Source organism: Melozone crissalis, unplaced genomic scaffold (assembly GCF_028551555.1).
Source record: "Melozone crissalis strain CALT ecotype California unplaced genomic scaffold, PUWL_Pcris_2 ptg000004l_1, whole genome shotgun sequence".
NCBI lineage: Eukaryota > Metazoa > Chordata > Aves > Passeriformes > Passerellidae > Melozone > Melozone crissalis.
Genome location: NW_026535782.1, coordinates 14,261,353 through 14,283,963, shown reverse-complemented (window position 1 = coordinate 14,283,963; position 22,611 = coordinate 14,261,353). Strand labels below are relative to the sequence as shown.

Genomic DNA, 22,611 nt, shown 5'->3' with positions numbered 1-22,611 from the left:
TACAGGAGATCTTTCTGCTACCCTGCTCTATGCAGAGAACAAAGAGATAAAGATGTAGCAGGGCTGCTTTAGCACGAGTATCAAGGGTCTTTTGGTGCTGTGAAGGTAAAACTCCAACTCAGAGACTGTCATTACACTAGCAGTAACAATACTTTGACAGGGAAAATAGACCTCCTTTGCAAATCACCAACTCCTGTGTCAAAGTCAGTTTAGTGGAAAGGGAACAGTCCTTAACAAAAGCTGCTAACCTGTTCACACTGCTGTTTTACCATAACCTTTTCTGACAGTTCAACAGCATGACCTTAACATTCATTAACATCTCTTCTAACTTAGGCTAACAAGCAAATTAAGACCATCGCCAAAAATTAAATTTGCAGACTACAATAAGGGACATTTTCTACATTTTTAACCTCAGTACTTTTAAGAGCTTTCAGTAAAAAAGGCATTCCCCCCTCTCTAAACAAACAGTAATAAAAAGGACATCTTATTACTGTTTGCACTGCACACAGCTTTCAGTCCATGCCTGCTTGTGCTTTGCAAACTCCCCTGCCACCAGTATTCACTATTATTTTTTCAAAGAATGAGGTCTGGGTTCACGGACACACACAGGGCTTACCTACCTCTAAAAAAAAGTCTCATAGTCTCATTCCTTGACTCTCATAATCTCATTCCTTGACTAGTTCCATTATTCTAGTCCCTGTACCACATGCTATTTACCTACACATTTTTTCAGTCCTTCAGGATAACTTATTCAACTTTCTTATGATTAAACATGAACATTTTAGAAGCAGCATTTGCCTCCTGTGTCACTTTAGGAAAAGACAGACTCACCTTTCCTTTCAGTAGACAAATTCAGGTTTAAAGAAATAATTACTGTGAAGTCTACAGCCCCTGCAAGTCTTCATACTTAAGTCAGGAGAAATTACTCTGCATATTCAGATCAAGAGCCATAAAACAATGCTAAGCCTGAAGACATCCATAGTGATCAATGTGATTCTGTAGTGATGCACTGTGGCAGGACGTTCCTCCTCCCCTCCCTTCTCTACCAACACATTCAGCTGTTGTACATGGATGAGATAACCTGACAGGGAGTTATCTCTGGGACCCCCAGGTGAGAATAAATAGCTTGGTCTGGAGAGCAGATCTAGACAGAAAGAAAATTTAAATATCATTGACTGAAAGTCACTGCTTTACAATATAAAAGCTACACAAATTATCAGAGACAGAACTCTCCCACACACTCCCTGGAAATGTGCAGGGCTTTGCCCACAAAGTTTGGATGCATATCCCTGGATACTTTTCTGAAAACTGAGAGGAAGTATCATCTGTATCTCGCATCAGCAAGTGGATGGTAAGATACACAGAATCCTAATCTGTACAACTTCTTTGCTAGCTGTAATACAAGTACCTCAATCGTGCTGTATTGTTTATCTTCTAGCAGTGTTTGTTTGTCCTGTGCAGTAAGTCATCTGTTAAAATCTTATTTCTGTAAATTTGTGTATCAAATGAATAATTCATTTTGTATTAGAGCTAATTTGCCATTATTAAGAACTTGCAACAAGAGGGGGTTTTGGGGTGCTGGCTGCCTCAGTAGTTATTGTCTACTGCCAGAGGCCTGTGCAAAGACAAAAACTTGTTTAAAACTCCCCTTTCCATTCACAGCATACACACAGTTATTCTCAGAGTTAATGGTAGAACAGAAATCTACATTTCACAAGCTAAATTATCTTCCCCTCCAACTGCTTGGAAATTTCTCAGTGACTCCTGTTCAAGGAGGCCTTATCCAGGCAGTCTTAAAATAGCTATAGCATCTCTCACATGTAAATTTTTCTTTTCTTGCTGCCATTTTTGGTTATAGAAGTCTGACCTCTGCATCATCAAACTGTCTTATAATGCTGGCAGACAACTCAGTCCCCATGGGCCTACAGAATGCAGTCAGATGCAACCTGCACACCTGCTGGTCATGATGATCAGGCTGGCGCATGGGAGGGATGCAGCCCACCTGCAGTTCTCAGGCCCGTCTCTGTAAAACTGCCAAGGAAACAAAAGCTGCATACTCCATCTGGGTTCAATATCAAATGTAGAAGTGTTGCCATTAGAGTGCAAGAGTTCTATTGTCATTATATAGCAAGGGTGCCATACTGCTAGAGTTTTGTACCTCCTTGATCCTTGATGTTTCTTGTAGTCAGCTCCTCTAGGCACTGACTCTTCCTTGTCCTCACAGCAGCCAACTGACTCCAGCTCCCCTCAGCAAACCAACCCACTCTTTTATAACACTCTCATTATTGGCTACAGCTGTGGCCTGTTAAAGTCAGGCCTGTTCCCAATCTCTAATAATTGGCTCAGTTGCAACTCCTTAATGGAGTAAGATTACTTTCTATACTACCTTTATTTTCTTATATTGTATCCTCCTACACAGAAGAGCTTCCTTGCTCAGTATCAGAAACAAGGCATATTTCCAGGAGAACACTTTTCAAGTAGATCATGGGGTGACATCTCAACTTTTGTTTCAGAGGCATCCAAAAAAAGGCCTTTGGCATCCATACATATCGGGGTCCATGGCCACTTCCATGAGTCCTGCATGTTTAAAGCTCACTCCTCAAACAGTGAGAAACTTGCTACTCACATGAGGGTTATGGTCTTTTATTTCTCTTGGTCTTTCATTCATCTTCTCTTCAGGGCCTGTTATTGGTGTGGACTTGGATCTATCCTTCCTTTCAATCTTAGCTTTGAAATTCAACACCAGTGCTGAACACAATGAACTATAAGGATATTTTAGAGTAGCATAATGGCCGCATCAGGAGAACCCAAGTAGGGAAGAAGGACATTTTACCTCTTCCTTTCTGATCAGTTCACCATCAGCAGAAATTGACTTTCTGAGGCAGTACTCACTGCTAGTTGGATTAGAAAAGTGGTAAATCTCTTTCATGTGGAAGGATGAAAGCCTTAGCTTACTTCCCAGTGAGCCTTGATGGTTGTGCTCAAGAGGGAAAAAGAGCTAAAAGCATCACAGTGAGCTGCACTGCCATGGTGAGGCTGTGGATTCCCAGCACACTTTGAGAGACACTCCTTCTTCTTCCCCTCTGAGCCCCTTGCCAGAATTAAGGCACAGAAGACTCATCAGCTCAAAGCATGCAGTGAAACAGAGGAAGATAAATGGAATTTTGTTCCCTTGTTTCATTTTCTCAATTGTATTTGCAGCATATCTGAAGCACAGTCAGAAGCCTGAGAGCTGGAATCAGGCAACAGAGATCATTTACAATTAATCACTGATTACTGCTGTAAGTCTCAGGTCAGAATTGGTGTTTCAAAAGAACTTTTTTCTCCAGTTACACAACCTATATCAGTTACTGGAGTCCCAAGGACCAGCTTACTTGTCTTTCCACAACTGAACATCTGTAAAATTTTTAGGACAGTATGCCACTGTCAGAAGAAATGTCTGTATTTTAAGATTACTTCTGTAAGTCTATTATTCCCTCCAAACACAAGCATAGAAAGAATGGTCAGACAGCAACTAAAACCACCTTTACTACATTGGAGGAATTGATTGTGGAGGGAGATAAGACAACAGGGCTTCTAAAACATCACCCATATGCCTTCCCAAAAACAAACTTCTGAGAAATGAGAAAATGTAACATTTTAACAACTGATGCAAAGCTCATTTTTCAGACACACAAGTGCCTGCAAGGAATACAAATACAGTAACCACAAGCTCCTCCTGTGGTTGAAAGACAAAAGGAGACCTGGTTAATTGCTTTACGCTGTTAACAGTGATGGAAATGCGGACAGGCAGATCTCCCTGAGCCCTGGTGACTAGAATTGAAGAAGACTTTCCTGGAAATCCTTGCATGAGCCTCCCCTGCCCTGGTATTTTTTCATCAGGAATCTCCTTTGATTTGGCACTATCTGACAAAGGATTCTTGAGTATCTTGAATTTTGATCTGACACAATATTGCTGCTTGAATGTTACTAAGTTTGGGAAACTTGCTCATTGCCTTTTTTAAAAATCAAGTTTTTTAAAATGATTTGGCTGTTTTGTTTTGGGGTTTTTTTCATAGCTTTCTGCTAAGTTTTATTGAGCTAAAAATGATCAAAACCAAGAAAAAAAAGGTAACTTGCTTCCCATTATGAAAGATTAAACTTTAAAATTACAAAATTACTTATCTGAAGGCAAAAATTAAGGATATTTTCTAATTGGCAGATTTATCTCAAACAAAAGACTTCTGTACTACTGCCCTGGAGGAAGGTATAAGAGATGACAAGAGAGTAAAGCCAAAGAGATTTCAGTGGGCATTTCACTACTACTGATTACACTGCATGTGTCACAGCTCATTACAACACTGAAAAAAACAGTACAGAACTAGACACTTAGATCTGCTTTGTTTCCTTTTGCAACCATATAATTTAACTACTTATAGAGGAAACACTCTCGAAAGCATTAAAAACTGAATTGCATTCAGAGACAACCAGCAAAATTGTGAAGGGGCAGTATTTGGATACTGACTCCTGTAATTTGTCCAGATTTCTACCACAGCATTCCAGATTGTCTGGACATAAATAAACCAAGGAGAATAAATAAACCAAAAGAAAAAGAAATAAATAGCAGTAATTTAATAGATAAACTGACAAAGGTGTACTCCTTTTATTGTTCACGTTCAAAGAAAGATTACAGAAGACTTGCAAGTGAATAGACTCAAAAAAGGGAGATAAGTGTTTGTGACTAACCTTATGCTGATCAGGGATAAAGATTTGAGAAAAGTTTGGATTTCCTTGAAATTGAAAATTCATCCCTGATTAACATATTTCTTAGACTTGGAAGGCTCTGCTGCAGGAGTACCCACATCCAAGGAGCAGAACAACATATTATTCATGAAGCATATTTATCACAGAAAATTACAGAGAAACAAACACATGGAAACAAAGGATGCCTGCTGCTCTCAAAGGAAAACCTTCCTTGTTTACGAAAAGTACACCAAGAACAGAAAACTTAAATAAAACAAAAATATCAAGGTCTCATCCCCAGGAGATTATTCATTCTCTCATTCAGGTTGCCAACCAGCATGCTGACATTCAAGCTGAGGGGAAATGCTGAAAGTAAAGTGATGCTCCAAAGTTCCAAGCACCCAGTTGCAACTTTCTGGCTGGGCAGTGCTGCACCAGTAGCATGGTGAGCATCTTAACAAGGACTCTGGCATCAGTTCTTCAGCTATCAGGAAGCACAAAGATGTCCAGGGAAATCAAGTCATGTGCGCATCTAGGACCATATGGATCTAAGTACAGATGCAAAACTGCATCTTTTGACTATTTAATGAGGGAAAAAAAACCCCAACCAAACAACCAGCAGCATGGTCTTTAATCATCTTGCCGGTCACTGGCAATTGTGCAAGCAGGCAGGCTGTGTGGGACTCTGCTCTGGACGCTGGAGCACATCTCTGTGACCACATGCTGGCAAGCACACAGACAGCAGCCAGCTCTGACAAGCTGAGATACAGACAGGGTAGCTCAGGGACCAGCTGCCCTAAACACGTGCTCACCTGCAGGCATATTCTTCTTCCTTTACATTAGTCTTAAAATTTGAATCCCTTCTGATCACTCACTTCTGTAAGGACCATCACTACCTGGGTGAGAGGAATTGCAGGCTAAAATATAAAGCAGTACAAAATATCAGAACCACACCAGGATTTGGGGCTGTGTTTGCAGCCAGAGAAATAAGAAAGTGAAAGGTCAAAGAGGGACCATAATAAATGCCTGATATGAAATTATATACCACAGATTAAGAATATGTAATTTGCTCAGTGTTTTTGTTTTGCTAAGGAGGCATAAGACAGACACATTTATATAAAATGATAATTCAGTAAAAGAAGGGATTGTACACTTCACATTTAAAACAAAGCAAGCTAAGCAATGACCTTAAATTAATGCAATGCCTTTAAGTTAATAGGAAAATCTGAATAAGGAAATTAGGAGAAATGGTTTAATGGCAAGGCCGAGTGGAAAGAAAGTTTCCTTAATGAGGTAGTTACTGTTCACTAGCAATGCCTGAAGAAGGCATTCAGTAACTGGAACAGACTCAGTAATCTGTTTCTCCTAGCATGCTCTGTTTAAGATAATGTTGTTTCTTGTTGAGAATCTTGGGTGGATAGAAACTTTATGCCTGCCTGCAAGCAAGAGGTTCCTTAACTTTGAAGGAACCTCTTGCTTGCTCAGTGAGGATAGCTTTTTAAAGGCAACATGAAATAGAAAAAGCATCTCTAAAACTTAAGGAAATAAAAGCTTGAGAAGAATCTTGTTTTCCAATAAAGCTTTTCAGAAATACCCTATGGTGGGAAATGTAAATCAAGCAATACTTGAAAAAAAATCATTCAGAAAGTATTTACATCATCACTGTCTGTGTTCTGCCTTTACATTTCTCAGGATATAAGAATTTGTTGTTGGCTTTTGAAATTAGTATCAGAACAGATCTGAAATGGAGTTGAGAGAGATCAGTGAGAATTTAAAGCCTCACTTCTCATGTACTGATTTCTGGATTTCAGCCATACATTTTCTGACTTTTTTTAGCCCGTACTTCCATGCCTTCTCTAGCTTGGTTTACATAGAGATTAAGAATTCACCATTAACAGCACTTTTGCAAGATATTACTTTTATGTTTAAAAGATTTTGAAAAGTCACACAGCTCTAAGGATTTGATGGGAAAAGCTTTCTAACACAAAGTAAAATAGTGACAGAGAGGTTCAATTAAAACATGCAAAAAAACCATTTATCCCACCATCTAGAAATCCAAGAGCAAGCAAAACAATCTACAGAGTAAATACCAGTCATAAAAATTCAGTCTGATGGTGCAGGAAAACAAGAGGTTTTCTCCTTTACTGCTTGTTTGTTGAATGGGTTGTGTTTTGGGTGTTTGGTTGGTTGATTTGTTTGGTTTGGTTGGGGGGTTTTTTGTGGGGGTTTTGGGTTTTTTTTTTGGTTTTTTTTTGCGTGTGTTTAAGCTCGAGAAATCAATCAGACAGTAGTTTTTTGCAATTCAATGAAATGATTGGTTAGGCGAATATAGCAATTTTGTGCAGTGGCTTGCTAATCAAAACTTGAAGCCTAAAGAAATTACATGAGAAAATTCTAGAACCTAAAGAGTCATGACAAAGAGAGACCCTGCTTGGACTAACTTTGGCTTACATAAGCATCTTATAAGAATTTTCAATTTTATTGAGATACTTCAAGTGTACTATAAAGGTGAAACTACACACCTCTCTCTGGTCACAGAGAGAGACAAAAATTCAGTCATGGCTGAATTTCTGTTTAACTGCTAAATGGAGAAAAAAAGTTTCCTGTTGTTCCGCAGTAACTTGGAGATTCCCTGAGATACTGTTGAATGGAATCATGACACACAGATATCACGATAAAAAGACACAAAAGAAAATTCATTGGCATTAACATAACTCCAATGAAATATTTTGTGATATTATTTCCACATCCAGAGGCCTTTAAGGGCTCTGTGCTGAGACCTGGAAAAGGTAGTAGGAAGGATAACTTAAAAATATCAAGAGTTATCACCCTTTCATGATGAAATGAAAGAAAAATTCTTCCACATAATAATTTTCAAATTTTAAAAAAACCCACAGAATAAAATGTTAGTATCTCCTGCAAGATTTTGGCAGATGGGATGTTAAACTGTCACATTTTTTGCCAGTATCAGGCTAGCTGAAAAAATCCCCACTGCTTTTAGTTGCCCAGAAGACACCATCAACAAAAACATGTATAGTGTATGTCTCAGTGCAACATGCTGTTAATTGCAAAACCAAGGTTCAGATAAGTTTTATTTTCCTCTGAGACTGAGTAAAACAGAACTGAGATTAGGGAAGAAAACAATTAAGCAAAGCAGACCAAATTCACTGTTGTGTAACAGTGTGGGCCATTGCTAGTTTTCTAATTGGTTTGTTCAGATTAATAGACATTCAGAATTTATCTAATAAACAAGTAGCTAACATCACGTAACGCTTACTACAGTAGACATACCTCACTACCAAACACTAATTGCCTCTGCAGTGTAGTGTCAGACCTACAAGGCATCCTTCTTTGCCTGGGACAACAACAGTCACCAAACCAACAAAAATGGATACCATTACTGGAAAATTTTTAATCTACATCCATTCCTTTCTGTCTTCCTATCAGCACATCCAAATCAAAGGACTGGTATAAGTAATGCACTAAACTCTATCCATCAACCACCTACCTAATATAAAAGTTTGAAATACAGGTCTTTTACAACCATGCTAATATGGAAACCTTACGGCATCCTCAAAGGAATAGGGATCATCCACAAATATCAGCGTGCGGAGAGACTGGACAAGCCCAGTGTCAATGGCAGCTGTGTGTTTCTGTGCAGGTGTACAGCCTCTCTGACACCACACAGGTGAGAGTGAAAAGGGGAGTTCCAGTCTGGAAACACAAAGAATAGTTACACTTAGCTATGCGTGAAGCAAGGGACTTTGTGGATTTCAGCACTGATTTACTTCCCATGCAGCAGCAACACAACAGCACTCTCAAGGGAAAGCTGCACATCACAACCCTGCAGTTCCACTCTGTCAGGTCTCTCCTTAGTGTGAAGGGGTCCAGATCATGCACAGCACGTTTTAATTTGTTGTATCTTATCTCCCCCTCACTTCTTTCAGGAAAATAATTAGACTGCTAACAGTGAGACGATCTCCATTACATGCCAAATTGTGGCTGGTGATCCAAAACACTGAAGGCATTAGAGCTTCTTTAGCAAAGAGGATGACCTACATAAACCTGTGTTATGCATCTTTCCTGGGGGTGCCCTAAAATTTCTAAGAAGCTTTTCAAAGAACTGGTCTACACCAGTTCTAACAGCTAAAATAACAGAACCCATAGAATACTACACTGACCTCAAGTCTGACCATGTTTTCAAGCAACTGGAAGGAAATTGTGGAAGTGCTAATAGGCTACAACTACAAATGTGTTGAAAGGCATCCTCACTAGGCAAACTACAAGACCATCCTAAAGTTAATATAAAAAAATATCCTTTTGAAACAGCTTCTCCAAATGAGACTGTACAAACCATAAATCCCATGCTGGTGTAGTGCTCAGATTTTTGAAGAGAACCTGAACAGAACAAAAAGCCCATATCCTTAAATACATGTGCATGCCAATTATGACTTTTTAAAAACATGAAAGCAGACAACAGTGAATTTTCACTCTGAACCTTTTATCTTCTACACTTATTAGCTTAATGTATTTAAATAAATGGTTAATCTACTGATTCCATTCTTTTATCTCAATAATATAAAAACTGAATGTTCCAACATTTAATTACTATTTATTTTGTGTGTACTATGTTTTGATTCTAATGAATGCTTTCTGTTTCCTTTAGGTGTCATCTTCATCTCTGAAACATTCATCATGATAACTATGCCTTTTGTTTCCTAGAATAAAAATGGTGTGCCTAAAATAGCTGACAGTAAAAATAAAATTGTAAAAGCAACCAAAGCGCCACTTACTCCAGAAAGCTAGATCCTTTTTCTCATTTCATCAGGGAGATCCTTCTGCCCTCACATCCATGCAAAAAATTTTCAGATCAAGTTTTCCATAATCACAGGTAGAAATAGCATCGTGTCACTCCTTTCTCTACAGAAATACCTCAACTTTTTCTACAGAGTAACAAATCATTTAAGGTCTTCATATAAAAAAGCTCTCATGAACAAAATTCAACCTTTTCTAAGGATAAGTGCAAGGACTTGCATTAGCAGTTCAGAATTTGGTACCAAAGGAGCTTGGTAATTGTAGGACACTTGGCTCACTTCCTGCAGAAGATGAAAGATGCCACCTATGCACACTGGTATGAAGGAAGGAAAAGGCTTTCTTTTACCACTTAGAAAGCTCTTAAGGGTAGATTTGGGTTGGATGTAAGGAAGAAATTTTTATAATAAGGGTGGTCAAATACAAGGACATATTGTCCAGAGAATTTTTAGATGCCCCATTGCTGGAAGCTCTCAAAGTCAGGCTGGATGGGACTTTGAGCAACTGATCTACTGAAAAATGTCCCTGCCTGTGGCAGGCAGATTGGAATAGATGATCTCTAGAGTTCCTTCCCACTCAAATCATTCTATGATTCTATGATATGGGTCCTCCTATTTTTCTTATTTTTTATTTAATTTGTTTTCTACTTTCAGTTCATTTTTGGCAGCCTGGTAGTGCCAAACTAACACCTAGGTTTCTGTACACAAATCCCCTCAATTTAAACAGAAAGTATGTTAAATATGATCTTTGTATCGCAGGCAAACTGGTACAGTCAAACAAACTCTGATTTTAAATTCTCAAACACCCCACAGTACTAAGTGTTACAGATCCTGCATTTAACATTCAGATTTAAGCAGCATGAAGTAATCATGGCTTAGAACCACATATTTAAAATGGAACAGCAAGAAAAACAGGAAAAACACCAGTATGGAGTACTTCTTTAGGCAGTGCTGGAAACCTGAGAACTTGCAATCATTACAATATTGAAAACGTTTTCACAGTATTTCAAATATTCATTACAGTTCTTTGCACCCATTTTACTGATATCTAAGACTGCATACATTCAAGAATAAAGGATTAGCACTGTGAGTTTAGCCCAAGGTATATGCATACCTATTAGAGGTAAGTATATTACAGGTGGTGAATAAACCTCCCAGGGCTCTGCCCAGCAGCATTTTCCAACCTCAGTGCAAGAGCACGCAAGAATTGATGAATGGAAGATTACCTACTATTTCACAAACAAGTTTTTAAAATACAGGGTTGAATTAGGCAAAAAAAGGATTTCATTTCATAAGTCACTTTCTCAGTTAATTTTATACTTAGCAGTGTGTCCAATATAATTACTCATAAAAAATTGCCATATGATTGAATTTTTCTCTTTATCTGAAAAGCAGCACTAGCATCTGATGTTCTACTGATTAGAATCTGGCTCAATGTCTGTCTGTAATGGAATTTTCCACACACAGAAAAATAAAATCCTATGTTAATTCTGAGAGAAGGATTTCAGAAAGAGTAAACAATTCCATACCTTCTCTAAGCTGAGACTGAAAAGAAAAACAAGATAATCATACTTTAATGTATACAAAAAAGAAACATGCTAAATTTCAGTGAGACTCTCAGAAAATATGGTGGGATTCTAGAGGGAGATTACACAGAATATGAAAATAACCTTTTCTGGAGAGTTAAAGAAGAATTTATGAAACTTTTCCTATGAATATTTTTTTTTTTCCTACTAATTTTTTATGATAAATGAAAACTGATGCCAGATTATTCATACAAAATCTTAAAAACAACAGCAGCATTGGAAAAGACATAGTGGAGGAAATAAGGCAAAAAACTTGACTGGTGTAAACTTCCCAAGTGTTCTAACACAGGAGCGGGACTTTGAGCCAGTGAAATTAATGCTGAAATTCATATTTCTTTATTTAGCAAACAAATTGCTCTTTCTGCAAATATTTATAAAAAAGCAAATCAAAGACTTAGCAATAATAAGTTCCTAAATCCTTGGAGCTTTTTCTTAAGATTCTTAACAGGACACAGTCTGAACAAACTCATTAATGACAGATTAGAGTGAAAACATCTGCAACTACTGATACAGAATTTATGTCACATCCCCAAAGCAGACCTTCTCTTTCACATTCAAACTTAAAGCAGAAAATCAACTACAGTAATGAATATAATCTGGATTTGCAAACAATGTTACAATAACTCTCAAACCATGCCTACTGCATAGGATTAAAGGCAAGTTAATAATTTTCAGAATAAAATAATTACTGGGCAGACCACATATTTCTTTCTTGCCTTATCAGGTAAAATTAAACTGTAGGTGAGCAACTGAAGTATAAGGAAATTAACACAGAAGTTTGTAAGATGCCATATGCCAGAAACAAGGAAGATGCCCATAATTCACAGTACTAACAAACACCACATGGAGGATGTGATGGACCATATGTGGTAGACATGGAGAGGAGAAAGCACCAAAGCCCAGCATCAACAGAGCACACAAAGAAGTAATAGAGACTAATATTTTCAACCAATGGGTAGCAAAGATAAGGAAAAAGGCACAAGAGATACATACAAGTAAATATGAAAATATTGATCAGATCCATAAAATTTGATTAAAATGCATTAAAGAGGAGCAGTAACTTGAACTAAGTCTCCAGCTGGATTCCACCACTGCACTGGTCATAAAATCTACTGGTAACTATCTACTACAACCCTGAAAAGAAATTAAAAATCACTAGCAAATGCTGACTCCAGCTGCACAACTGGAAAGGGTTGTGCAAGTCTGAAAGGAAGTCTGTGGAAAGAATGCAAAATGGAATTGGGAGGCTGGGATAAACAAAAAAAAAAGACTGAAATTACAGCTGGTATATCAGATGATGGTATACTAACATAGGATGAAGCCTTTGGTGTCATTACATCCTTGACAGTAATGCTTTGGAATTCTCTGTTTGAATCTGGACACTCAAAACACTTAATTCAAAATGGTGAATGTCTGAAAATAGCTGGAGAATTTGAGCTGTTCATTTTACAGCGCTATCTTAGATTATTATGCACAGCCTTTCACTGCAAGAGCAGATATGCCAAAAAACAGTTCTCAACATGTTTAAAAAATTTCATTAAAAAAGGCATGAAGTAAATCTTAACAGTTACTGTTTAGACATTTATTTTCAAATAATTTTTATTCACTATCACATCCTTTCCTAAGAACAGACTACTTCCTCTAAAACATCAAGATTTTTACACAGTGTGCTAAAGAATGAACCTTTAAGTCCTTTTCACTTTTACCCTCTGTTCAGTGTCTTGAGACATCCCCCTACTCTGAAACCTATTGCTGGGCCACTGACTAGCACAGCCTTGCCCTGCACCATCTTCCAAACTGTCCTTCCTCCCAGCCTTAACCTCTTCATTGGCTATACAGAAAAATGGATTACTTTCTAACCACTTCTGTCATGTTGTTACACACCCAAAATACTACCTAAAAATTCTAGTTTCACATGCAGACATATCCTCATCTTTTCACAAGTCTTTTTGTGAGAATTCCTTAATTTCAAATGCCACAGCACCGGTCAGGCCATAATATGGGAGAAGGCACACTGAGTTTTATGGCTCCTATACAAATTTCTATTTCTACACACCAAGTCCATGATGTCAGCACAAAAGGAAAACCATTTGTCATCCTTCTCTTTTTTCTTGTGCAATATAATTTATTGTAGATAAAATCAATCCAGGACATAAATCACATCTTTTTCTACTTGAGGAAAAAGTTATTCACCAGCAAAGAATAGCTGACAGGAAAAACAAACAAATAATATACCAAAAATAAAGCTAAATTTTGGAAAAAAAAAAAAAAGTGGTAGGCTGAAATATGAGGGAAGATCTCTCAAAAGGCACAGAAGTTTAACATCCAGCCTTTTTGATTCATTGAGCAGGTCAGAAGTTAGATGAAGCAAAATAAAACATAGCAACATTTACTAAGAGTAACAAGTTAATTCACTAGCCCTATGCTGCTGATGGACAGGGAACTGTCCTCTAGTTTGGAACTGGACCTGCCCCTCAGGCAATTAAAACTTCACCTACAGATCTGCACTGGGGCTGCAGGCACTGAACATGCCTGGGAGGTCACAGCAGATTGTGAGAGCTGGCCTGTCTGCATGGAAACCTTCTGTTCTTTTGGAAGGCAACAGGCAGGTCTTCACCAAAACCTTTTGCACGGCAACTAAAAATCTGAAGACATATTTCTCAGGATGGTAACTTACAAAGTGCTGATTAAAAGAGCTACCTTGGACATATGGAGATAAAGATAGCAGTGCCTAGCTGTATCAAGTGCTGCCAGGAAGATTTTTAGCACCAGGGGTTTTTCATTTTATCTTCTCTTATAAATTTTTTTCCCCTTCTTAAAAAAGGGTGGATATGTGGATATTTTCCAGTTCAGTTTCTCTCCTGTGCTCAGGCAGTAGATTTCAACTTTTAAAACAGCAAAGCTGGTTTAGGAGGAAATAGTTTCTAGAAGGTTTGGAAGTTCACAGCCTTTGAAACTTAAAATTACTTTCCTTGTACCTGCATTAAAAGGCATACTGTGAACATAACAGAGAGCACAAAGCACACAGCTCACCTCGTAGTAACTCCTCACAGCATTGCAAAATGCTTCATCTGCCACGATTTGTGTCTCCCCGTTCAAAAAGGCCTGGAAACGCTCCTTCAGTACCTGCAGCTGCTGCTTGTTGAGCTGTGCAAGAGAAAAACAAGGAGAGGGGAGAGAAGAAAATAAATGCAGTTAGTCTCCATGTAAAAATACACAGCACTGCACACACTTGGAATTGTGAACAGGAAAAGAAAACAGGCTCCCTGGCCACCTGGCTCCCTGGAGCGTGGAGCTCTTTGGGGTCCCAGCTGGACAAGCCACGCTGTGGCAGCCAGACATGCACACAGGCAGCATGCAAGGAAACTTCTGCTCTTCCCCTGGTGTCCCTGGGATGCCAGAGGTAGGTCTGCATGGATGCTTCTGTGCAGTATTTCATATGCACATGCTGAATATAATGGTTGATCTTCTCCATGGTAGCAGCAGCAGCTGATAAAACAGCTCTTAGCTTGTCTTCAAATACATAATTTTCTTTTCAGCCTTCCAGTAACTGAACAAAAACAAATGAGATGCCTCCATTTCTTGGAGTAAACTAAGCACTACCATTGGAGTGCTTCAGCAAGCATGTGCACTGTGAAGAAAATGGAGTTCCAGCCACTGATGCTACAACATTACGAATGACATGAGACAACTGGATCTTCAGGAAGAGCAGACAATGGCTCCAAGATTGACACCCAATAACACTTGGGGGACTTCATACCAAAGCTGAGTACATTTTGAAAACAAACTCCTACAAGAGCACATTACACAATTAAACCTTGCAATCAACCCATTTTTATCAAAGTTTAATTTTAAGGGAAAAAGCAAAGTTCAGAAGCTCTCCAGGGATCTGAGATCCAGGTCTTTTGCCAAGGTTTCTATCCACTCTTGAATTATTTAATAGGATATTTCTCCTTATCAAAACTGTGAGAAGCTTGAATATCACATCATGTTCTTGAACTTTAACACAAAAAAAGTTTCAAACACAACCGACAGAAAGGTTTTTCATCCCTCCTGTATTTTGCTTAAGTAAAACAAACAAACAAACAGATAAACAAATAAACATATAGCCAGAAAATGTAAATATTTCTCCAGAGGGAAGAAAGGTAATGGCTAACCTGGAGCAAATAAGACTGCCCCCAATGGCATAATAATTTCTTATTGAAGAGTTTTTTGGCATCTACAGTAAATATGGTGGCCTTAGGCTTTCAGGTCTCTTATGTCAACACTTTTAAGTCAATTAAGCTACAACACTGTTATCAAATTAGCAAAATCTCTGCTATCCTGATAATGGGCCTACTGTGGACAACTTCTATTTTCTTAATTATCACAGGAAGATTTCCATTCTACACGAAGTTTGCTAAGTCTGCAAACTGATGTGGTTGTTTGAAAAATTTAACAATTTTCTGCAAAACTCTCCAAATTGATTACAAACCTGAAAGCTGTTTTATTTTGACAGGAAACAACAGCATAGATGCCATCTATATACTGGGTACCAGAAATCCTCTAAAAAAAATGCAACGTAGGCAGTAGTGATGCAAAGCCAAAAAACTATGCCTCCAAAAAAAAATTCAAGCTAGTTATAAATACATTATAATTCTGTTCCTCATTTAACAGAACAATTAACGACACAGAACAAGCCCCAGGAGACCCCCATGGAAAAAAAGGCTTCCTGTAGAGGCAAGCAAACTTCAACAGAGGTTGCTGTGACTTGGACAAATTTCCTGGACGAACTCCTGAGAGCAGCAGCCTGACACTGACACCCCATCCTGTCCCACTGCTAATTAAAAATCGATGGGAGAATTATTCATACTGTGTCTGCACATCCACCCAAAACAGCACCTATTCACCTGCCTGCCAAAAATCCACTCCTTACAAAGACTTGATAGCTGTTTCTAACAGAAATCAAACTCCATTGCACTGAGTTGATTCCTCTTATTCTTCTTTCATTTTCTAAATACTTTGGACCAGCTGAGATACCAGAAATGCAAATATTTATGGATGATTTGAGGGTTTTTTTCCAGCATACACATGTTCTTTTGGGGGAGTTAGAAAAGAGATGAGCACTCTCACAGACAGTGCCCCTCTGCAGAGCGAGCAGCTCCTTCATCCCCTGGAATATTCACAGCTCTGCCACGAGAGCATGCAGGCTTCCTGCCAAGGCAATTATGAAAATGTGTTTTCATGCTTGCAGACTTCATTCTTTAGGTGATTTGCTTCTCTATTACCCCCACACCAAACAAAACCTTATGACTAAGGCAATGAAATATAAATTTAATTCTGACTTTCTCATTTCTAACCATCATAGTTCAGTAAACTGAAATGCCTTTAAAATATTTAATATATGGCTTCCATATTCACTACCTTAGGTAGTAAGAATTTCTAAGGTTTGAGTGGCATTTTAGGATTACTGTATATTTCCTAAATTACTTTTATTTCTGTGCAAATCTGGATGTACAGAATAAAGTTCTCCTGCAAAGCTAAAAAATAATACTATTTCCAATGGAAAAGATGAAAGGCTACAACTTGTCCTAATGATGATCTGAAGTCTATTTAACATGTCCCAAGCACTGTCATATATAGAAATGCAGTTAACTGTCAAGATACAGAATAATTTATAGTAGTCTACTGCAGCATACAGCTCCTCTGGGTTTTTTTACTTGTCAGAATATTGAGTGTACAGTGAATTCTCTCTCATCTCTTTTGTTATGTTGGTCATTTTTAAGGAATTCATTAACACTCTTCAATTTGAAGCACTTAAAAATGAAACAAAGCTAACAGTAAAAGTAATAGCTTGGAAATGTGGAGAGAAAAAGAAAGACTAATTGACTTGGAATGCTGTAGCAGCAAAAGCAGAGAAACAGGCGTTTGTACAGGACATTAGCTCTTGGATACTGCCAAGCAGCTCAACCTGTCAAAGCCTGAGCCACCTTTGAAGTTGGTCAACATGGAATGAGCTCCCATAATGGAGCTCAAATCCTTCACAGCAGCACTTCCTTTCAATGGCACAAGCGTTTCCTCTGCTCTGTGCAAGATCCATGCACATCAGACCTTGGCTTTCAGTCAGCTCTCATCTTCACTGCCAGTGCCTCTGCTTCCACAATTTAATTTTAGTAGGAATAACTACAAACAGGAAATTTAAAATTAAAGAAATACATTACTATATGTACCTCCAAATGTAAACTAAACTGGGAATACTAACAAAAGTTCACAGCAAAGCCTCATTGATTCTGCTGCTTTCCATTAACCTGCTTCAGCTTTCTATTGCTTCTTTGGATTTTGCAGTCTCAGTGGCATAGAATCTGTTGTCATAACTCTGTGTGATACTTCATGAGCAACTACTGCTGCTTCATGGGAGAATGTATACTGTAACTAAATTCCAGTGACTCAGAATATCAGATCTGAGTGCATTCTGCAAAATGACTGAAGATAAGTAAAGACAAATTTAAGGGAAAACAAGATTAACTGCCCTCAGATTTGTTTTTCTTTATTGCAGTCACACAACAGATAAGTTTTCTTCCCTTTCATCCCTGTGTCTTTCAAAAAAGGTAACTTTTTTTTCGCTTTACATTCGCTAGCCTTAATAAGCTATCAAACAATGAAAATTTTTAAGAGTAAACTTCTCAAAGAGCTATTTAATTAAAGTAAGAATAACTTTTTCAAGTTGCAGTAGCAATTTAACCAGAGTAATATAAAAGCATGAAAGAGCTTCAAGCATTTAACCACTAAAAAAACTTTCGCACCTTGCATTTAACATTTCAAAGAAGTCATATATCCAGATATATTCCTGTTTGAGCATTAATTTAAAGATTTGCTTTTTCCCTTCTAAAGTGAAAGCTGGGTATGAAAACCTAGGGGCACTTCTGGTTTAGCTCCACTTTTACCTTTAAACAATTTCAATAAACCGTTTTTACACAGAATTAAAAATCCTATTTTCATAAGAAGTAGTATTTTAAATAGATGTTGAAGTTCAGGGAGTTATTCCAATGTCACAAGTTTTGCTTCCTTAAATAATAAACTCCAACGAAGCAAAAACAATACATTTTTAAGAGCAATACGATTTTCGTATACTCTTTTTGATATTTTGTATCGTATACATACAATAATCATAGAAAACAATTTTTAAGAGTAATACTGATTATTTCTCTTTGAAAGACAGAAGGAGAAAAAATAAAACTGTAGCTTCACAGTGCTTGATGCTTCACTAAGAGCATCTTCATCTGCTTCTTGCTGCCTAAGTACACAGAGCACTCACTACTGCCCTGATCACATGCAGCCAACAGCAGCTGGCAGAGATATAACACACGGGACCACTGCCCTGAAAAAACATTAGAAATGAACAGGTTTAACAGGTGGTTAGTGGTGCATGGGCCCCAGCCAGGCTGGTACTGCCACTGTCCCCACAGAGCAACTGGCCGGGTGTGGTGCTGGGCGGTGACACTCAGAGCCACTGTGAGGACACGGGGAGCCATGGCGGTGACACTTGGAAGCCATGGCAGTGACACTTGGGAGCCATGGTGGGGGACACTCAAGAGCCATGGCAGTGACACTTGAAGCCATCATGGGGACACTCAGAGCCATGGTGGTGACACTCAGAGCCATGGCGGGGACACTGGGAGCCATCGCAGGGACACTCGAAGCCATCACAGGGATACTGGGAGCCATGGCGGGGACACTCGGAGCCATGGCGGTGACACTGGGAGCCCTGGCAGTGACACCGGGAGCCATGGCGGGGACACTCGGAGCCATGGCGGGGACACTCGGAACCATGGGGGGAACACTCGGAACCATCACGGGGACACTGGGAGCCATGGCCGGGACACTGGGAGTCATGGTGGGGACACTCGGAACCATGGTGGGGACACTCGGAACCATGGGGGAGACACTCGGAACCATCACGGGGACACTGGGAGCCATGGCAGGGACATTCAGAGCCATGGCGGTGACACTCGAAGCCATCGCCACCTTGCAGTGGGTGTGGGACACCGCAGGCTGTGGCTCCGCCCACTCCAGGATTGCATTTCCGGAGCGTCCCCAACCCTGACCTCAACACCAGCAACAGCACTGCCTGTTCTGTGCTCCCTCCCACAGTGCAGAGTGCAACTCCCCTCTTCAGACCATATGGGAATTTTAGGGAAATAGCAGGAGGTGATGGCTGCAACTACAGACAGAGCAAGGTGAAATATTTCTTACACAGACTGCAAAAACACAGGGGTAGGGAGGAGCCAGCCACAGAGCCACCTGCTGAACCCTCAGTGCTGTGATGTGTATTGTCTGCAGCACCAAACCCAAGTCCCCTAACGCTTCCATGAAATAAGAAGCATTTTTATTTCAAAATTATGCCATTTTGTATAATGTCTTTGATTGCAGCAGTTGTTTTTAAAAAACTTCAGTCAAAGCTGTAATTTTTGAGAGCAGAGCGGAAAAAGAACCTGATGAGGGTTCCCTCAAACAGCTGTCCCTCTTCCAATTCAGTCAGGAGATAAATTTTCGTCTGGCGATTTAAGAAAACTGAAGGTACAAATAAATCTTTCTCCAGTCAACTTCTCACACATATCTTTGAACATAACTTTGTTTCTTGTCCTGACAACCTCTTTGTCAAGGGGAAAATCAAAAAAACCCAAAAAATAAGATGAAATTCTGTCAAAGACTAGCTCATCCCACTGCCACAGTAGCATGCTCAAGGATGCTGAGCTCAGTGACTCCCTCCCTGTGTCTCCTCTGCAGGGTCTCCCAGTGCAGCTGGGAGGCAATACTGATGCTCAGCCCATCACAGCAGCTCTCCTCCTCCCAAATCAGCCTTAGCATTTGAATGGTAGGAGTGGATCTAAGGACACCTGAAAAAACTCTCACTCTGCTGCTGAGTGAGACTCAAGAGCCACCCCAGGCTTCACCACCCTGCTGTAATTAGAGCTTCCCATCACCCTCCGTGGTGGTGGGGAGGGCTTTATCCACAGGGCCAGACTGGAAAGCCACACAATGCTCCTCTCTGAGAGCCAGGAACAAGGCATGGAGCCTTAGGCTGAACCCATCATTATCCTCTCTTTCCAGAAAAACATAACACTTGTGCCACATCATTGCCTCTTAGTGAGCTTCATCTCACACTGGTGATGAGAATAAGCCTGCAAAGCAAATGGCCTGTTATAAACAGTGATTCTTGCTCTGTTTTCTCTCTCTCTCTCCCATCTTGCCTCCCCTTCCAGTATCTGTCTACAAAAGGATAATACTTGTATTTCACAGCAGAGACAGAGAGTATTCATTTATAATGGATTATTTTTTTCTGAGGAAGAAGACTAAATAAACACTATTAGAAAATATCAGTACTAAGGCAGAGGTGATAGCTTCGTGGTTACTGTGCTGAATTATGCAGGTCCTAATTATGTGCAATAATGGTCCTATACAGCATGTGGGTGGCACACAATATATGCTGTCCCCTACTCCTCATTGCATAAACCGGTTTGATTTTCTAAAAAAAGGATAAATATTTTGTTGTCACTTAGCAACCTCGGCTGTTCTTTGATTTTCTTGAAGTTGAAGCTATTCCAAGTAAAACAGTGTCTGTAAGGATTCTGTTTGCTGTCACTCCATGCACACTACACTGAGTACATAATCCTAGTGTAACAATTCAGTGCCTTGTAGTATCAAATATTAGCTTACCAAAATCAGCCAATTCATTTACCAAACACATTTATCATTCTTTATAATCTAACAAGCAAACATTGCATTTACCTTTCACTGCCTTGTTTAAAAACCAGAACATTTACCATTACCATAATGGTCAGTCAATTCCACTTACAGGGTGTTTTAGCTATAAATATTTTATGCATCATTAGGTCTGAAATTTTAAATAATTTCATTGTCCAGAGGAGCATATTCAAGATTCCTTGGCAGAATTGTAAAATATCTCACAAGGACCAGAGGGTTTGGGGGTTAGTTTTCTTCAGGGAGTAGAGGTGATGGCACAAAAATCCCAGGCAGTGAGCAAAGCAAAGCCTGATATATGTTAAGGCATTCAAGTGTATCTCACTGACCACCAAAATATAGAACTGGAGACAGATTCCAGCAAGGTCAGATTGGCACCTGAGGGGAAAAGAAAAACATGTGTTTTGATAATGAAGAGGAACAAGTATTTTGTGGGGGAAAAGAAGAAATAAAAATCAGACTTTCCTAATTTTTTGGCAGAAGAGTGAGAAAATATATAAATAAATACAGGATAATTTAACTTCTTAGAACACATTCATAGCAATGATAGGTTTCTTTCTTGTTGAAAAAAAAGTCAAACTTTTACAGACTATGCCATGCTAGAAAAGAAAGAATCTGCTATGTGTTTTTCCTAAAGGCAGTAAATAACACACCCCAATAAAAGCTATCTCCACCGAGATGAGGTTGTCAGTACAGCTGCAATCATTTTCTTTGTACCTACTCCTACTACCTGAGATTTGCTGTAGAATTTAGCTGACAATCATCAGCTAAATTTATAATATTTGTTTCCTCTGTGCTGTGCTTCACTGATGTCCTCTTAGTCTGGAGTGGCTGCCAGAGCTCTACAGCTAGGGCGGCTATGTTCTGCTGTCCCTTGTGGCCATGTCCCATGCAGGGTACACAGGGGCACTGCAGCCTTACTTCCTTGAGATGGCCAGAGTTACAAGGAGAACAGTCATGCCTCAGAGCTATGCAAACAAAGCTTCCAGACAAGGAAACTGGTGATGACTCATGCAGTGACCATGAAAACCATGCCCAGCAGGAGCACACAGTGATGTGTGGCCACAGTGGGAACCTCAGCTACCAGCGCCTTCCATGGAAGTCAGGCCTGGACGAGACCTTCAGGATCACTCAGTCCCAACCCCTGCACTGTGGGAAGCAAACCTTCCACTAGACCACTGGTTGGGTAGATGGACTGATTTTCTGATCGATTAAAAACCAGAAGAAATTACAGAAACAGAGGTAAAGTCTGGCCTGTAAGGTCATTAACAGTTGAGTAATCACATCATATGGACATCTATTTTACACATGTCAATACACAACCCAATTTAACCATGGTATGGTAGAACTAGGATGCTCAAGGACTCTTAATATTAGAGACTACATGAAAAAAGTAAATACTGTGCTAAGCCAAGTGACCTTCAGTTTTGTCAGGCAAGGACAACCCTGCTTCTGAAAGAGGACTTCAACTCTGAAGGAGCTATCCAGGTACTATCTCATCTTGTACACTTCTATTTGTAATATGCTCTTCTACCTTGGAAACCTGCAGTGGGAAAAATTTCTACTTTGGAATCCTTTCTCAGCCTCACAAGAGGAGCCTTCAAACATTCTCATCTCTTACTTTTCTAGGAGCCTCAGGAATACATTTATAACAAACAAAATCTAGAAACTATCTGAACAATAAATACAAACATCTGCATACCATCGCAATAAACATCCTCCGTGAGAGACACATCCAAGTCCCTGAATAC

At 39.3% G+C, this 22,611-nt stretch overlaps 1 protein-coding gene across 1 annotated transcript in view; it reads right to left on the bottom strand.

The window, feature by feature from the left end:
- CADPS2 (calcium dependent secretion activator 2) overlaps positions 1–22,611 on the bottom strand; it is a 284,927-nt gene that overhangs the window by 213,355 nt on the left and 48,961 nt on the right. Inside the window, exon 2 of the mRNA XM_054272587.1 lies at positions 14,153–14,266. Coding sequence (XP_054128562.1) covers positions 14,153–14,266 — 114 coding nt within the window. The remainder of the gene's footprint in view (positions 1–14,152; positions 14,267–22,611) is intronic.